The sequence below is a fragment of the Mus musculus genome, chromosome X (genome assembly GCF_000001635.26).
Source record: "Mus musculus strain C57BL/6J chromosome X, GRCm38.p6 C57BL/6J".
In the NCBI taxonomy this organism is placed as follows: Eukaryota; Metazoa; Chordata; class Mammalia; order Rodentia; family Muridae; genus Mus; species Mus musculus.
In genome coordinates, this window is record NC_000086.7 from 105763870 (window position 1) to 105780955 (window position 17086).

Sequence of the window (17086 nt, forward strand, 5' to 3'; positions counted from 1 at the left end):
GGGTGGCCCTTGCAGCAGACCGACAGACAGACCCCGGAGGAACTAGCCTGCGTGGCCGTGGTCGCCAATGGCCTCCACGTACTGGGCTCCGTTATTTCATCAGCAGTTTAAGAAAACCTGCCAAAAGCAGTTATGCCTCACTGCAATGTGTAGCTTTTTCCTGCCATTTTTTTCATAATAAAAGAGGGAGTGAAGCTCGCTCGCTCGCTCCCCGCCTCCACCCCCCTCTCCCAAAAAGAGCCAAATGGATACGAGAAGGGGGGAAAAAAGGAAAGAACCCACACACCAATCTCTGAGGGGATGCCAGTGAGGTGTGGCTTGTATTTAAATATCCAATATGTCAATGGAAGGGGAGTGGGTACGTATATAAAGTGCCATTTGCATCTGATAGCTCCAGGAAGCCAGCTATGAGAGGCCAGGAGAGATGGATGCGGAGGGGAAGCCGAACTTTAACTGAGAGCAAGGTCAGGAGCGCGCTGCCCCACGCTCCCCGCCGCTGAGAAGTTCTTTGGACGCGAACAGACGTGTGCTGCAGCTGGGCAGAGCGCGGAGCCGAGCAGCGAGCGAGCGAGCAAGCGAGCGCCGCCGACCCGCCCGCCCGCGCCCGCCGCCAAGACAGGCAGTTCGCGCCCCGGGGCCCCGGCTCGGCCCGCGCCGCCGCCGGCCCCGCCATGGCGGAGGTCGGGGGCGTCTTTGCCTCCTTGGACTGGGACCTGCACGGCTTCTCCTCCTCTCTGGGGAACGTGCCCTTAGCTGACTCCCCGGGTTTCCTGAACGAGCGCCTGGGCCAGATCGAGGGGAAGCTGCAGCGCGGCTCGCCCACAGACTTCGCCCACCTGAAGGGGATCCTGCGGCGCCGCCAGCTCTACTGCCGCACCGGCTTCCACCTTGAGATCTTCCCCAACGGCACGGTGCACGGCACCCGCCACGACCACAGCCGCTTCGGTGAGGACCCGGCCGTGGAGGGGTGGTGGGGGAGAGGGAGCGGACGGACCGCGGACTAGGGAGCCGTCGACGCGGGGCTGTCCCGCAGGGGTCCCCCCGAACCTTCTAGCACCGGACGCCGTCCGGACCCGTCGGGGTGGGATGCGGTGGCAGGGCCCTAAGCCTGGCGGGGACTCGGTGGCCCCCCGCGCCCCGCGACGCTCCCCGGAGGGGGCGGAGGCGCCTCGCGGTGCGGCCTCTTCCAGCCGCTCCACCCTCCCTCCTCCCGGAGCAAGGGGTTCCCCGTGAGAGCCCATCGTCGGGTCTCCGAGGGAAGCAGGTGGAGTCTGGAGAGGAGCCGAAGTCCTCGACTAGGAGGCAGGGGACCGCGGCCAGAGGAGTCTTAAGGGTGGCAGACCCGTCGCGACTGATCGCCCAGAGCAGGAGCCTCCACGGGCCAGCGGCCCTTACCCAAATCACTTTTATCTGACGGGGATCCGGCCGTCATGGCACTGGTCATCCTCAGGGGTGGCTCTGCCCAGGGTAGAAGCCAATCCAGGCAGCACAGCATGAGCCTGGGAGCCTGGGAGCTGAGAATCTAGAAAAACCTTGGGGTGCCCACTGCCTATGAACAAGTCTTGGGTATCTTTTGCCCAGAACTTACTCCTCGCCCACGTGAGGGAACTGCCCCGAACCCACTGCCAGCCCCAGAAACAGGAAATGTCTAATCTCCAGGCAAGATTGCCTCTGCCAGCCTGCGACTGTACAGATTGTTCAGAGCACCCAGCTGCCTGCATCGCCATACAGAACTAATTACACGATTAATATAAACCTTGATCTGGGACGGCAATCTTTAGGCTTCTAAGCAACTGTGTTCCCTCTTCTGTAATTTGCCGGGTTTTTTATTTTCAATTTCCTATTCATTATTAAGCCATCAAACAGGTGTGGTGACAGCTAGCCTTTCTCCTCCGCCGCAGTGTCCTCGGCTTCCTCCCTAGGTCCTTGTAATGCAAGAAGCGCACTTTCTGCCCCCAAGCCAGTCCGAAGCTCTGCTACCCTCAAGCAGGACACGGTTCATTTTTTTCCTATCCTTCCCATCTTCGCATTCTATCCATGGTTTTCTAGAGCTGCGTCTGGAGTCCTCAGAAGAAAGAAAGAAAGAAAGAAAGAAAGAAAGAAAGAAAGAAAGAAAGAAAGAAAGAAAGAAAGGAAGGAAGGAAGGAAGGAAGGAAGGAAGGAAGGAAGGAAGGAAGGAAGGAAAAAGAAAAAAGAAAAGAATGAAAGAAAATGGGGGCAGAGGAGGGGGCAGCCGAGGGGCAGCTTAAGGCCAAGCCTAGCAGACAACTAAGACCAGGGTTGGCCTTCCTTGCTGGGAGCAGGCAGGAACCGTAATGAGGTCTATGTCATCTTGGAAAAATGCACTCAAACAGAGCTGGAGTACAGTAGGTTGGGAGGGGTAATGGAGGGTTGCAGGTGTCTGTATAAACTTGCAGCAGGTCCTCAAAAGGGTGACGAGGCGGGTGGGAGGAGAGGGGGTGTTAACTTGGCTTCTTTCCCTCCCATCACTTGCGATTTTGCAGTCCCCTTTTGTTCTTCTTCGTAAGGACTGGGACTCCCACCCTCAACTCAGAGGCTCCCAGAAATGGCCTAAAGCTATTATGCTATAATGTATAAAAGACCCGTGTGTGTGTGTGTGTGTGTGTGTGTGTGTGTGTGTGTGTGTGTGTGTGTGTGCATTTATATGGATGTGTATAAAAGCAAAGTCACTAAATGATAGTGAAATGTGGGCTGGGGGGCGGTGAAATTGGTAAAACTGTGAACTGCCCCCCAGCTGCTATGTTTGTCTGCCTCTGTGCCTGAGCTGAGCCCAATAATCTACAAGGTCAACATAAGTCAGTAATAGGCTCTTGGGATAAGTGGTCTTTAATTGCCTCCCTAAAGACACATCTTGATTTCTTTTCATCTCCCAGACCTGCTCAGGGTGTTAAGTTTAAGGAGAAACCAAAGGAAGTAAGGCTGACGGAGGACGTTTGCACTGCTGCTTAACCGGGCTTGCTTCAGTTTGGGTTTGGCCTTTTAGAAAACACAAGCTGCCTGAGACCCCCTCCACATCCCCTTTTCCCTTTCCTCCTTCCCTGATTTCTTGGCAGCTCTGTGCATTTCCTGTAAAGGAAATGATAACCGGTCAAAACTGTCTCTTCATAACCTCCCCTGCCAACTTGCAAACACACTCTTGCTCAGTTTAGCTTTTGGCACAGGACGAGGTGGGGTTTGAGTTTGCTCACACTCTCCTCCCTCCACATTTGAGTTAATCAGCCAGAGTATTCAATAAATCGAAACTTTAACATTCCATAAGTGCTTTAGCAGTCAACATTCCAGCAGGGTAAAGTAGGCCAGACTTAAGATATAAAATATTATAGATCTCTGCTTGGGGGGGGGGGGGGGAGTCTCCGAAGGCCATGTAAAGTAAATAGCTATTTGTTGTAATTGGAGAGCAGGGGGTGGGGGGGGCCAAGGATTACCCTGGAATCCATGTGTTCTAAACAAGTCAGGCTGAGCCCAAGTGCAGCCCCGACTCCAAATAATAACCTGTTGGCACCATACTTGCTCCTTGCTCTCCATCTGCAGCCGGTAGCCAGGAGTGGTTCAGTCCCCGCCTGGCTGGTGGCATTTACATGAGGTTCACAGGGAGCCTGACATTCCTGAGGGGCACCTGTGGACTGACAGGCAGGGCTTGGGAGCTAGACTGGAGGAGAGGCCTCCTGCCAGGTGGGATGGCGCAGGCTGCAGCAGCTGCTTTGGGTTTGGAACGATCTGGTTCTTATTTGGCAAAGGGCCAGCGCAGCACTGTCTTGGCCCCGAAGGTCTGACAGGATGGCTGAGGGAAGCAGATTAAATGACACATTAGCCAGTCATCTAGCTAGGTTCTGAAACAGTGGGGCCCAGGACAGATCCGTTTTGATTGAGGCCCTGGGGAGAGAGGTGTAAGAAGAGAAGAGTCTGGAAACTGTCAAGAAAATGCCAGAGCATGAGGTGGGCAGGTCAAGATGAGGCAGAGGAGATGGAGGTCCTGGGCCTCGAAGGACTGAAGGAACTGATGACAAACTTTGTCTACTTAGTACTTTGCCTCAACGCTTTTCTGTTAACACCCCTGTCCAGCTGTAGCTGGGAAAATATGAAAATGGCTTGTTTTCTCTCCCCTCTCACGCTGGCCTGGATTCAGCAGAAGGTTTAGAAATATCTGTTCCATCATCATGTGCCACCGGGTTCCCACAGTCTGAATCCAACTAATAGGAAAGTTGGCAAAGGCAAATGATGCCCAAAGACAGCTGGGCAGGGATGATTCCAGCTGTTGGAGACCCCTGTTACTGGACTCAACCCAAGCGACATCCTGTATGATCTGTCCTTTGGCATCAGGGTTCACAGAGAGTTGGAGAAAAAAAATGTGGTGACTCAAATGGCCACACCTCTTGGGTTTCATGATTTTGTTCTCATACCAGGTCTCTCAAAGTGAGATCACAGGCTGCTCTCTGCTACTTAATGAGCTCAGAGTAGTCAGAGGTATAGGGTATTTAGAGAAAGGGGGACCCGCTGTGATTGGAGGCTCAGAGGTAACCTGCCCTAGTATCCATCTGAGTTTAGCACCCGGAACAGAGTCAAGGCATGCTGTGGAATATCCTTGCCAGACAGACATGCTACTTTGAGCATGCTTATGTTTTTCCACAGCCCTCTCTCGACACAGTAGAACCAGACACAGAACCAACCCCAGCATGAGCCTGCCAGGACCCGCGGCAGAGTGGTAGGCCAGTTCCTTGTCTTGTGTTAGTAACTAGATCTCTGACTACAGCCTAGCTCCACTTTCTTTTCTATTTTTACAACTATGTTTTAAGTCATTTTTAATTAAAAAACAAAACAAAACAAAACAAAAAAAACATCAAGGTAACCCCAGCACCTAGGAGATGGAAGCTGCGTACAAAGTTCAATTTCCAAGGCCAGCCTGAACTATGTAAGATCAAAAACAAATGATTTTTTGTTTGTTTGGTTGGTTGGTTGGGTTTTTGTTTGTTTGTTTGTTTGTTTGTTTGTTTTATTTTTCGAGACAGGGTTTCTCAGTATAGCCCTGGATGTCCTGGAACTCACTTTGTAGACCAGGCTGGCCTCGAACTCAGAATTCCACCTGCCTCTGCCTCCCAAGTGCTGGGATTAAAGCGACACCATGCCCGGCTCAAAAACAAATGATTAAAGGCATTGTTTCGCTGTGTAGCTCAGGCTAGCCTCAAACTTGGGATCCTCCTCTTTTAGCCTCCTAAATCTTGGGATTACAGCCCTGTGTCGATTTACCTGGTGTGTGTGTGTGTGTGTGTGTGTGTGTGTGTGTGTGTGTGTGTGTGTGTGTTCTTTTATTTTGTTTTCCAGACAGAGTCTCCCTATCTCCCTGTGTATCCCAGGCTGGCTTTGAATTACCTATCTTCCTACCTCAGACTCCTGTGGATTAGCAGCACGGATACATGCCTCTACATCCAGATAATGGCGACCAGTTTTACATTGGTTTTTTTGAAATTTTATTTTCGATTGTGTGGGTTGGGGAGGAAGGAGAAGCACCAGTGCTTGTGTGGAGATGAGAGGACAACTTTAGGCAGTCAGTTCTCGTCTTCCATCATGTGAATCCCAAGGGATCAAACTCAGATTGGAGGCTAGGCAGCCATTGACCTTATCCACTGAGCCATCTTGCCAGTCCTAATTTACACTTTTTAAATTACTTACATTTTATTTCTTTAGTGTATGTGAGAGAGAGAGAGATGAGGGGGGTGTTGGGAGAGAGAGATAGAGAATGAGGGGGTATATTGAGAGAGAGAGTGGGGGGTGTTGAGAGAGGAATGGGGGTGTTGGACAAGGCATATCTACCACCCCCACTGTTCTTGCCTCTTCATGGGTCGCTGGAATTGAATTCAAGTGGCAGGCTTGAAAGCAGGTGCCTTTACCTGCTGAGCCATTTGTCAGCCCTATATTAGCTTTTCAATAATCCTGCTAATCACCTTCATAATGAGCTAACTGCTCAGTGAAATCCCTGAAGCCATTGCTAGTTACATTTCACTGGGCCACATTTCCCCACTGTAGAGACAGACCGACTTACATATAATTAAAATGCACACAGAATACTCTGGGTACTGGGTTCAATCTCCAGCACCAAAACCAATATTTTTAGAGGACACTGAAATACAAAGGGGCACAGACCCTCAAGAAAATACGCAGGGATTAGTGGTAGATGACTTACCTAGCACGTTCAAGGCCTGAATTCAGTGGGGTTTTGGGGGATAGGCTATGGATCTATACAGAGAGAGAGAGAGGGATGATGGAAAAGCCCTCAAACAAAGCAAACGACAGAGTGAAATTAGCTGTATGCTTGTGAGGCTTACCCTCCCTCAACAAAAACACAAATCCAAACATCTTGTGAAGGTGGTTTTGGGCACCAAGGTGCAATACTTCCTATTGTCTCTAATTATGCTTATTCTGTTAGAAACATCTCATTTCCCAACCTTTTGGAACCTCTCTGGAGCTTGATTGTTATCCCTCTCAGCTATGCGTGTCTTCTGGAGCTAAGGGAAGCTAGGCTCCTGTGTCCTCTTCTAAGTTATTGATTGAAATGTTTATCAGGGCAGAACCTCCTTCAGACAATTGAAGATTTGTGTTCATGAAGTCAGTGGTTGATTACCTCCCATCACCACTGTCTGCCCCTTCTCTTCCTGAAACCATACGCATTGTAGTAGAAGAGTTTCTAGCCTGGTGAGCTAGCTGGGCCAGAAGTCAAAGCACTTGCTACACATGCCTGAAAATTAGAGGTCAGTTCCTGGAAGCCACGATAAAGAGAGAGAAGTGCTTCACCAACATTGTCCTCTGATCTCTGCATATGTGCCATGTATAGTACACGCAACAATAATACACTTTTTAAAAGTTAACTAGCAATCAGAATAAAGATAAGACTCAGAATATCTGGATGTGGAAACCAAAAGACCAACTCTCAAATGTCCCGTAGACTAGTGGTTGAACTATAGATCCTTCAGATAGATCCAAGTGAGCCATCCAAACACGTACCCCCAAAGCTGCTATTGCGATTGAATGCCTACCCATTGCCTGCCAGCCATTGAGCTTTATAGAAAACTTCCCATTGGAGTTTTCAACCTGATTGTAGAATGAAGTGCTCCTAAGTTTTGACTTTAGCACTTGGGTGACAGATTGCCAGAGACTACCCCCCCCATTTATTAAAAAAAATTCTTTAATACATTTATGTATTTATCTGTGTGTGTGTGTGTGTGTGTGTGTGTGTGTGTGTGTGTGTGTGTGTAAGAGAGAGAGATAGTGTCGGAGACAGAGAGAGGAGTGAGAGAGATTTCATACGATGCATGTGCCGTGGCACACATGTGGAGGTCAGAGGACAGCTTTCGGGAGTCAGTTCTCTCCTTCTACCATGTGGGTCCCAGGAATCAAACTCAAACCATCAGGCATGGTGCCTTTCTACCTTACAGCCTCAAATCCCTTATCTTTGTGGGATCAGCTCTATCTCCTATGTAGAATATTCAAAATATTACCCTTAATAATTGTAATGTTGGCATGAAAGATAGCTAGGTGTGTGGGCTCAGTGTATGCCTTCATACAGTTAGTTGAAGCAAGTTTTCCATCTCTGCTGAGAACGTGGTTAGAGGGAGGAATCTCAAAGAAGAATCTAACTGATTGTTAACATCTCTCTAGGTAATAGATACACTGTTTTCAAAATCATGACATCTTCAGTACTACCATGACTGAGTTTCCCTGTGCCGTCACCTTCTCTATAATTGATTTTTTTCCCTCATAGGGTAAATGAAAACATTTTCAAATCTTCACCTCTAACCTTGTCAGTTAAAAGGACATTTCTAATTTCTTCCCTTTCCCCTTAAAGTTGCAACATCTCAAATTAGTATGGAGTCCAATGCTACCTGCCAACTCAGCCGTGGCTCAACTTTAAATTCTCAAGAGGAAGGGGGAGAACTACAGACTTGTCAGTTTGGGGCTGAGCAAACTGAGAACATTTTTCAGGCCAGCCTTTCCCTCCTGCCCTAAACAGGGTGACTGAACAGAGTGTGGCCTGTGTGTCATTCGTTAGAGTCAGCTACAGGCAGTTGACAGCCTCATGTGCTTTTTAAGGACTGAGCGACTGAAAACTATGCTCAGTCTAGAGGACAGCAAGGGAATGCAGGTGGGTGCCAGGGAGGGACAGGGTGACTTGGCATTGAGAACACTGCTTTGCCATTTCTTGGAATGTGTGGTCTTCCACTCCACTGACACCATAATCATGGACTGTTTGATGGAAAGCCTTCCCATGGTTTCTTCACCCCCACATGCATAAGAGGCTTGGTGGTATAGCCTAGTGGTAGAGCTCTTTCCTAGCATGCTCAGGGCCCCAAGTTCCCACACTGGCACCAAAAGAAAAAAGCAGAAAAATCACACATCTAAGAGCATTAAGTGGAGGAAGACACTGTCTCTTCAGTTTTACATATGGAAAAACTGAGGCATGGAATGACTGAGCACTTTCTCTGAGGATTTCATTTCTCGCTGCAGGAGATGGGTCCATCTGATGATTGTCTATGTGTACCCAGGGCTGCCTAGAGTTGGGGGTAAACTCATGTCACCTCAACAGCTCATGCCCCTAGCTCCATGTTAGTAACAGAATGTTCTACTTTTTGTCCCAGGAATTCTGGAATTTATCAGCTTGGCTGTGGGGCTGATCAGCATCAGGGGAGTGGACTCTGGCCTGTACCTAGGAATGAATGAGCGAGGAGAGCTCTATGGATCGGTAAGTTCCAACCTTTCTATTTATCAGAGGCTATGACCACCAATGTTTGGACAGCCTGAAGCAAAGGATAAAATTGTTTATCAAGCACTTGAGAGCCCTTTTATGACTGTAAAGGACCGGAGTCTTCTTGTTCCAGGCTGTTCAGGGCCTTGCTCCATTATACTGCTTCACTTGTTCAGCCCTCCATCCAAACAAGGTTTTCTGGGATATGTTTGCTTTCACATTTTCCATTAGAGGTCCTGATAGTGCTGTGATAAGAAGAAGCCATGCTGGCTTGTCAGGAGATGCTCTCAGGGTTTGAGGCATGAACTCGTCTAAAGAGCACGTCTTAGTTTTAATGGGTACCCATAAGCAGTACCTGATGAGTAGGCGCAAAAGAACATACAATGAGAGACCCAGCCTTCCAGTAAGGATTCTGAAGTTAATAACCCAGCCCCTGGTTTCCAGATTGCTTCAGCTGAGCCCCAAAGGCCAAATAACAACAACGAATAAAGAATGAGGGTTCCAGGGACCAGTGACAGCCCCAACCCCTAGCAAGGAATGGGCTGGCTACAAGACATTTTCTGTGTTCTGGAAGCAAGCCCGGCACTGGGGCATAACTTCTCTGGCCTTAACCCTTTATTCTGGCTTGGACTTTTGAGTCACATAGCACGCTTTCTGGCTGGCTACACCCCATGAAATCAGAACACATTTTTCCCTGACATCTGGGAGATAGGCCTGTCCCCAGCACTCAGTATCGGGCACCTCAGCAAACAGTATGGCAGCCCGGTCAACTATGAGAAGGGCCAGAAGCAGAAGACCCAGGAGCTGCCAGCTTGAAGTAGCCAGATTGGAGGAGCTTTTCCAGCAGATCTTTTCTGAGCTTTCCAACTGACAGGCCGCTCATTAGGAGAGATCACAGCTCACCTCCCATGCAGCTTTATATAGACCCATGGCCTTTGCCTGCCAGTTGATGTGGGTGACTGTAATCTCAATGCATTCGAACATTATTAGCCCTAAGTAGGAAGTGAGCTCGGTGGGTGCCAGAGAGGCATTGGAAGGCCATAATGGAAATTCTGGGGTTTAAAGAGCCAGCCAAGGCCAGCACCTCTAAATGTCTTTGCTTTGTTTGGCTCCTGAAGGAGGATGAAGATACAACCGGGAGGGTTTTGTGCAGCTTAGAAAAAAAAAAGACGCCTTGGTCACACAAGGAGACAGGACTGAAATTTTCTAATCTCAATGTGCTGTTGCTATTTCAGGGTTTCTCCACCAGCAAGCTAGGATGGGAGGAATAGTCATGTAATGGGCTTTGCTTTATTTTCTCACCCTCACAGAAGAAACTCACACGTGAATGTGTTTTCCGGGAACAGTTTGAAGAAAACTGGTACAACACCTATGCCTCCACCTTGTACAAACACTCGGACTCGGAGAGACAGTATTATGTGGCCCTGAATAAAGACGGCTCACCCCGGGAGGGATACAGGACTAAACGACACCAGAAATTCACTCACTTTTTACCAAGGCCAGTAGATCCTTCTAAGTTGCCCTCCATGTCCAGAGATCTCTTCCGCTATAGGTAATGGACCTGTGGTGCCACCTCTGTGACCCATGTACTCTGTGACCATGGTTGGCTCTGCAAACACTATACTCATAGCTTTTCAATCCTTCCTTCCTATCAATTAGATAACAGAGAAGCACTCACTGTTCAATGTGACCCAGCTGTCCCCTTGTTCAAAGTGTATATCAAGGTTGGGTTATTTTGGGGAGGGACATGGGGGAGGGGTGGTTCTGAGGGAAATGTGTATATACTTTTTGTTTTACTCATGTTCTTTCCCGAGATGTGGCATTACAAAGAACAAGGGCCCCCATTAAGGGCCAAGGCTGTCTTGCCTCACAATCTACCCAGATACCTTGAAATGGGGGTACAAATGAAAGACCAAGGAATCTGCCACAGATGCTACCTAAAGAGCTCTGGGAAAGTGTTATTTGGAAAATCCTAGGGGCTCCAACCCTGCTGCAAGCCATCCCTACCCTGGCTCTGCAGATCTCTCATTCGTCCTGACATGCAGTTTTCCTGCCACCGGAAGTGGGAGATATGGGGTAGGTTGTAAGGAAATGATATTAAAATGTAAGCGTGGATACTGTGCATAAGGACAAACTATTTATAAAATGTATATGCTATTTATTTTATATATTTATTTATTTCAAAATAATTTTATTTTTAATGAGAGATGCTATGACTGGATTTTCTTCAGAAAGAATAAGGTCCTACTGAAACAGGAAAAAATGAGTTATTAAAGGCTTTTATTTGGCAATAAAATTGTCTTTATATTATAAAACCAGTGTCTAATTCTATTGCTTTACACATTCAGTAGAATGAAGAGGCTGGCCAGCTTCTTTTTTTTTTCCTCCAGGTTAATAAAATCCCCAATGACAGGCTGATGCAGCTTGAGCTGGGTAACTCCATCACCTAGTTTGGTAGCATTATCCAGGCACCTTCTTCAAGACCTACTGCTCTTTTTTGGTCCCATGACTCAAGGGAGCTTTAGGAAGACCTCAACTCACAGCTCCTACTGAAGCTCCCATTTGTAAACCTTCAGGATTGGGCATAGAGGAACCTTTCTTGGGGACATGATGAGGGCCCACAGCTCTAAGAACAGCGACCTAATCAGTGGATCTTTATTTCAGATATGAAGGTGAAGCAAATTAAAATAGTAGTCAGCAAGGAGAGGAGTTTTTGAGCCAATCAAGTTCCCTGCTGGAAGACATCATCCTACTGGCTCTGACCATCCCCAGCATCTTTTACCAGGGCTTCTAGAGGATTCTGGGAAACTGTTAGCACATTCCCTTAGAGCAGCTCTTGCCCAGCAGAATCACCTGGAAACTGTTGCTCAAGGATAGAAATCAGCAGAAACTTAGTTCTGGGCCAGGCACTTTGCATGGTACCGAGCTTTCCAGAGTTTCCCTAAGCATGCCACATCATACATGTGATCCCTAAGCATATAGTGATAGATTTTTGTTAGTGGTTTTTTTTTTGTTGTTTTTTTTTGTTTTTTTTTTTTTTTGTTTTGTTTTTTGCAGGCAAATGGCTCATAAGTGAATTGGTGGGCAAGTGTTAGTCCAGAGAATGAAGAAGGATTAGTTTCATACCTCAGAGCTCTTCCTCTCCGAGATCAGCCCTAAAGTATCTTGACTTCAAATCCATCGACTCTGGTATTTCCAGAAGTAGGGGTGCAAGAGGTTGGAATCAAAGCAATAAAAGTCTTGGTGAGCACACCAACAGTATGAAGGCCTAATTGGCAAAGGTTTGGAATCTAGGATAGTTCTTCCTCATCCTGCCCATTATGAAGGCATCTGCTACTTTTCTAACTAATTGTACCTGTGAGTCAGACAGACACCAGCTCACATGCAAAGCAAACCCAGTGGTATAGGTGCAGATCAATGGTGAAGTGCTTCTTAGCATGGGACGAGCCCTAGATTCCATCCCTCCAGCACCACAAAAAAGCAAAACCAAAAGAGCTATTAAAGTTCACCTCAATTTAAGTACCCAATAAAGAAGTCACACACATATGGGGATACTGACCTGTGGTGAGAGCTAAATTGAGGGCTGGGACTATAGCTCAATGGAAGAACACTAGCTTTCCATGGTCCAGTTTGTAGTGCTGCAAGAAATAAGTCAGTAAATAAAGACAAAAACTAACAAACAAAATTAAGTTATTACATGGCATGTAGTCATTGGCTAGCATGCTGATTGGGGGAATCCCTAAGGTGGACATTTCAGTGGGCTAGGCTTAGTAGGGTGTTTTCCAACAGTGATAATGTCTGCTTTGAAGAACCAATAGCATTAAGGAAAGCAAAACATTGTTTATGTTGAGCTATGGAAAAGAGACACTGTCTATAAAATTCTCTAAAATTAAAAACCTGCTACATCCAAAAAAAAAAAAAAGTGATGTGCTTTTGAAACAGGTTGCTTCTATGTATCCCAGGCTGGCTTCAAACTCTTCTGCATCCGCCTCCTAAGTGCTGACTTTAGAGGTGTGCACCACCCCATCTGGATTATCATGTCAGCAGTGAGCATCAGACCTTGATGGAGTTTTTGTTTGTTTTGTTGTTTTTATTTTTTTTTCTTTGAAACAGGGCTTTGCTCTGTTGTCTTCAGCCACCTTTGATCAAGCGTTCTTCCTTCTTCAGCCTCCTAAACATTAAGACTACAGATGTGAAATACCACACCCAGTTTTATACCTTCATAATTGTGATTTTTGTTATTGGTTTTGGTTGTTAGGTTTGGTTTGGTTTTGGTTTGGTTTGATTTGGTTTGGTTTGGTTTGGTTTGGTTTGGTTTGGTTTGATTTTCTTGAGGCAGGTCTTTATACAGCCCAGGCTTGCCTTGAGTTTGATTTATGGCTGAATATGATGTTGAACATTTGGCCCTCATTTCTCTAATTTCACAAGTGCTGAGATTATAGGCATGCACCATCATGGCTGGCTGCACCTTGATTTTATTTTTCGATTCACTTTTATTCATTTTCAATTTAGTGTATGTATGTATGTATGTATGTATGTATGTATGTATGTATGTGCGTGTGTGTCTTTCTGTCTGCAGGCACGAATGTACTATGTATGGAACTCAAAGCACAATTTGCAGGAGTCAGTTCTCTAATTCTTCTGTGTGGGGCCTGGGGATTGAACCAAAATTGTCAGGCTAGACAGAAAGTACCTGTACCACTGAGTTATCTCACTGCCCTTGGTTTTAAAACCAAAACATTACCTAAGCTATCAATGTTCAGTTACCTAGAACTTTTGATACCCAGCCACAGCTTTGTGAGGCCTTCCTTATGAGATACATGAAATCTGCTGTAACCAATAAGAAAATGACATCTCTCTGCATGCAAGTCTACTGTTACTTAAATGGGCCCATTAGCTCTGGCTTGGAAAGACCAGGGGCAACATTATTGCACAGCAGGATGTACAAGAAAAATGCCCAGCAGTGAGTCAGGGAAAGACTGTAAATGCTGAGTCAGTCCTTCTTCCCTCTGGATAGAAAGACAGAAAGGAGACAGGGCTAGGTGAATGCCACAGCAGGGGACTTGCTCTTGCTGATGAACTCAGGGTAGCAATCAATGTAGCATGTGGACATAGACTAGTAATCCCAACTATTCTCATTTTCAAAAAGAGGAATAAAATCTGGAAATGAAATGTCTGATGCATGAGCTAGTACCACTATGCCAATCAACAGCAGACTGACAGCATATTACCAAAGTGCTAAAACAGTGAGTTATGTTGCACCAGCCTAAGGAGAATTCTAGAAAAGTAAGCTCTGCAGCCCCACCCTTGGATGAACCTATGTACAAAGACCACATTTTAATCATCTTTGCATCCCTTCCCCATGGTTAGAGTATTTCTGGAGCAAGACAGGCACTTGGGAAGTCTTGAATAAATGCTAGTTGGCTGAAAGAATGAATGAAAGATTGGGTGAATACACAGAGCCATACATGTTTCCTTTATCATGTATACATGTCTCTGTATACATGCATACAAATACTACAAATCCTGGATGAGGAAGTATGTAGGTATTATATAACAGAATAATCTAGAGTGATATGTCAAGTTCCAAGTATACCTAAATAGAACTAAGACAAGCTTCCATGTGCCAAGAGAAAGAGAGTTCCCTGTAACTACATGTGTTTAAGCAGAGTCTAGACAACCACCTGACAAGAATATTGTATCATTTAGTATACACGAAATAAATACTAGATTAATGGTAGGATGTGGTTGTTAACTTACCACCTATATATTTTGCAAGGCTTCCAGAATTCTCCTGAACACCAATGGTGGTCCTAGAAAGAATACATAAGACCTCAAAGTGCTGCCCAATTGCTGTATGTGCTAAGGAAAATGGTGATGATCAGAGATCCCCAACTTGAGGTTTGTGGGGTTTATAATGATCCAAAGGAGACCTCCTGGGCCTGAACTCCCAAAACAATATGTGAAAATATACATACATGTGTGTTCACTTATTATTATTATTATTATTATTATTATTATTATTATTATTATTATTATTTGGTCCTATAAGCATCCTTCAAGATCTAGAGATGGCAATTTTAAGAGTTTCTACAGCCAGAAAGCATCTGGCATAAGAACTGGTGGCCACTATCATGCTATGTGAAAAAGCTAACAAAATCTTTAGATGGTGGCTTGCTTACCCCCAACTACTTATCTCTGGTCCTCTGAAGGCCAAGAAGTTACAAGGCATGGAGGACAAGGCTAGCTCCTCTCTTTTCATTGTCCTCTACTGCCACTGTCCTTAATGCCTTGTTCTGATTTTTTTCTCTCAACTTTTAATTATTTTCAAATATTTTTCGTATGGATGCTTTGCCTGCATGTATATGTATAGCTGGTGGCCAAGGAGGTCCAAAGAGGATGTGGGATTACCTGGAGCTGAAGTTACATATGGTTGTGAGACACGATATAGGGAGCTGGGAATCAAAGCCAGGTCCTCTGGAAGAGCAGCTGTAGTAACAATTGTAGTGTTTTGGTTTCTTTTAAAAACACAGAAATATTATGAGTGAGTTTGTTTTAATCCCAGGTGTGGGATTTGGGGCTGCTTCAGATTGTCCTCAACTGCTGACTATGATTTGCCTGGTGCTCTAGCAAAGCCATGGTTTTGCTAGCTGCAGAGAGTTTCTGCAATTGTATGATGTTTGGAATTCTGGGAACTTTTCAGAGGGTATATAAATGCAAGAATCCAGAGAGACAGATTTGGTTGTTGGTGGTTGTTCAAGGAGATTGGTGGCAATTAGTTAGTAGTCCTGCTTGAAGAAGAAACAAAAGGAATGAAATTAGATTCAGAGATCTCTATATCTCTCTTTCCCCTCTATCCTTCTTTCTCTCCTATCTAGTGATGGGGGTAGAACCGGGGAGATAAAGGGTGGAGGGAAACCCACAAAGTAGCAAAGACTAGCTATAAGCAGCCAATGCTCTTAACTGCTAATCCATCTGTCTTCTCTTGCTCTATTTTCAATTGCAATAGCTGGATACCAGAGACTAATTTATAAAGAATAAACATTTACTTGACCCAGGGTTCTGAAGGCTAAGGAATTCATAATCAGGTACCTGTATCTGGAGGTTGTCCTCACTGGCAGGAAATGTAGGCACAGTCCTAAGTGGCACAGAGCGTCACAGGGCAAAACAGAAGCCATCTTCTTATGGCATTAATGCTTCATCCTTAACATCTCCTTAGCCTTATTCACCTCCATGACACCACTGCCATGACCATACTTCCCATGCCACCCCACCACTACCCGCTACCAGTAAGATCAAGTTTCCAACTTCCATTTGTTAGTTTGAAAGACCCTTGCTGTATAGCCCAGGATGACCTCAAACTCTTAAATCCTCCTGCCTCAGTCCCCAGAGTGCTGGGATGACAAGCATACACCAATGTAGCTGGTGAGTATTTAACTTCTTAACATCTTAAAGTGAGAGAAAAGTTTAACAGAAATGTTGTTAGAGGCATTCAAGTCATGAGAATTGTTCATGCTCAAAAAACACCAAGGTACCAAAGCACTATGCCAAGATACAAGTAGTTCATTGGAGCTGCATGGCAGGGGCTTCCCAAAGGAACCTAGTCAAAGAACATAAAAAAGGACCTGAAGTGCTCTTACCTCTAAGTCTCTGCAGTGCGCACCACCAAATCCCCGGGAGCACAGTAACCAGACTCAGGATCTGCAGTTGGGCCAGGGGTCACCTGGACTCAGTCCAAATAGTCTGGAAGGCAACCCCAGCCTTCTTCTTCCTCAAAAGGTTGGCTCTTGAGGATTGCCTTCCTCCTCTCCTAAATAGCTGGAGCTATTAAACCTTCCCCAGCGTTTCATTAGCTCAGGTCCATCAAGCAGAACCAGGGAAGGAGGAAAAAGGAAAGCAGAAAGGAGGGGCTGAACACCTACCACTAGGAAGACACTGGGAGTCCAGCACATCCTAGAGGGAAGGGACAGGAATGTGACTCAGAGAAGAAAAGTAGGGCTGATCCGCAGAAATGCATTGTACCCTTCCATTGCCCCATCCCACCAGCCAAAAGCCAACCATGCCTCCAAGGTCTCTCTTCAAACTGTAGCCTATAGGTTTTCTCAGCTTTCCCCCTTTGGTTATTATGTTCAGATCCTAGAGGTGCCTGAACTTTTCCTCGCACATAACTCAGGCTAAGGCCTCTCAGTGGACAATCTAAACGCCAGCCACATGTTCATAGCACAAGGGGACTTTAAAAGCCCCATCTGAGCCCCAGGTTGCTTACAGTACCTACTTTCTGATTCTGTTCTTGGGTTGCCAGCACTTCTACAGCTATGAGGCTCTGCTCAT

The 17086-nt window shown here is 46.2% G+C and overlaps 1 protein-coding gene across 1 annotated transcript; it reads left to right on the forward strand.

The window, feature by feature from the left end:
• The first annotated feature begins 607 nt into the window (after positions 1–607).
• Positions 608–12663, forward strand: Fgf16 (fibroblast growth factor 16). Its single transcript, NM_030614.2, has 3 exons — positions 608–945; positions 8649–8752; positions 10066–12663. The coding sequence occupies exons 1-3, from the start codon at positions 672–674 to the stop codon at positions 10309–10311; spliced, it is 624 nt and encodes a 207-aa protein (NP_085117.2). The 5' UTR covers positions 608–671; the 3' UTR covers positions 10312–12663.
• The last annotated feature ends 4423 nt before the right edge of the window (positions 12664–17086 follow it).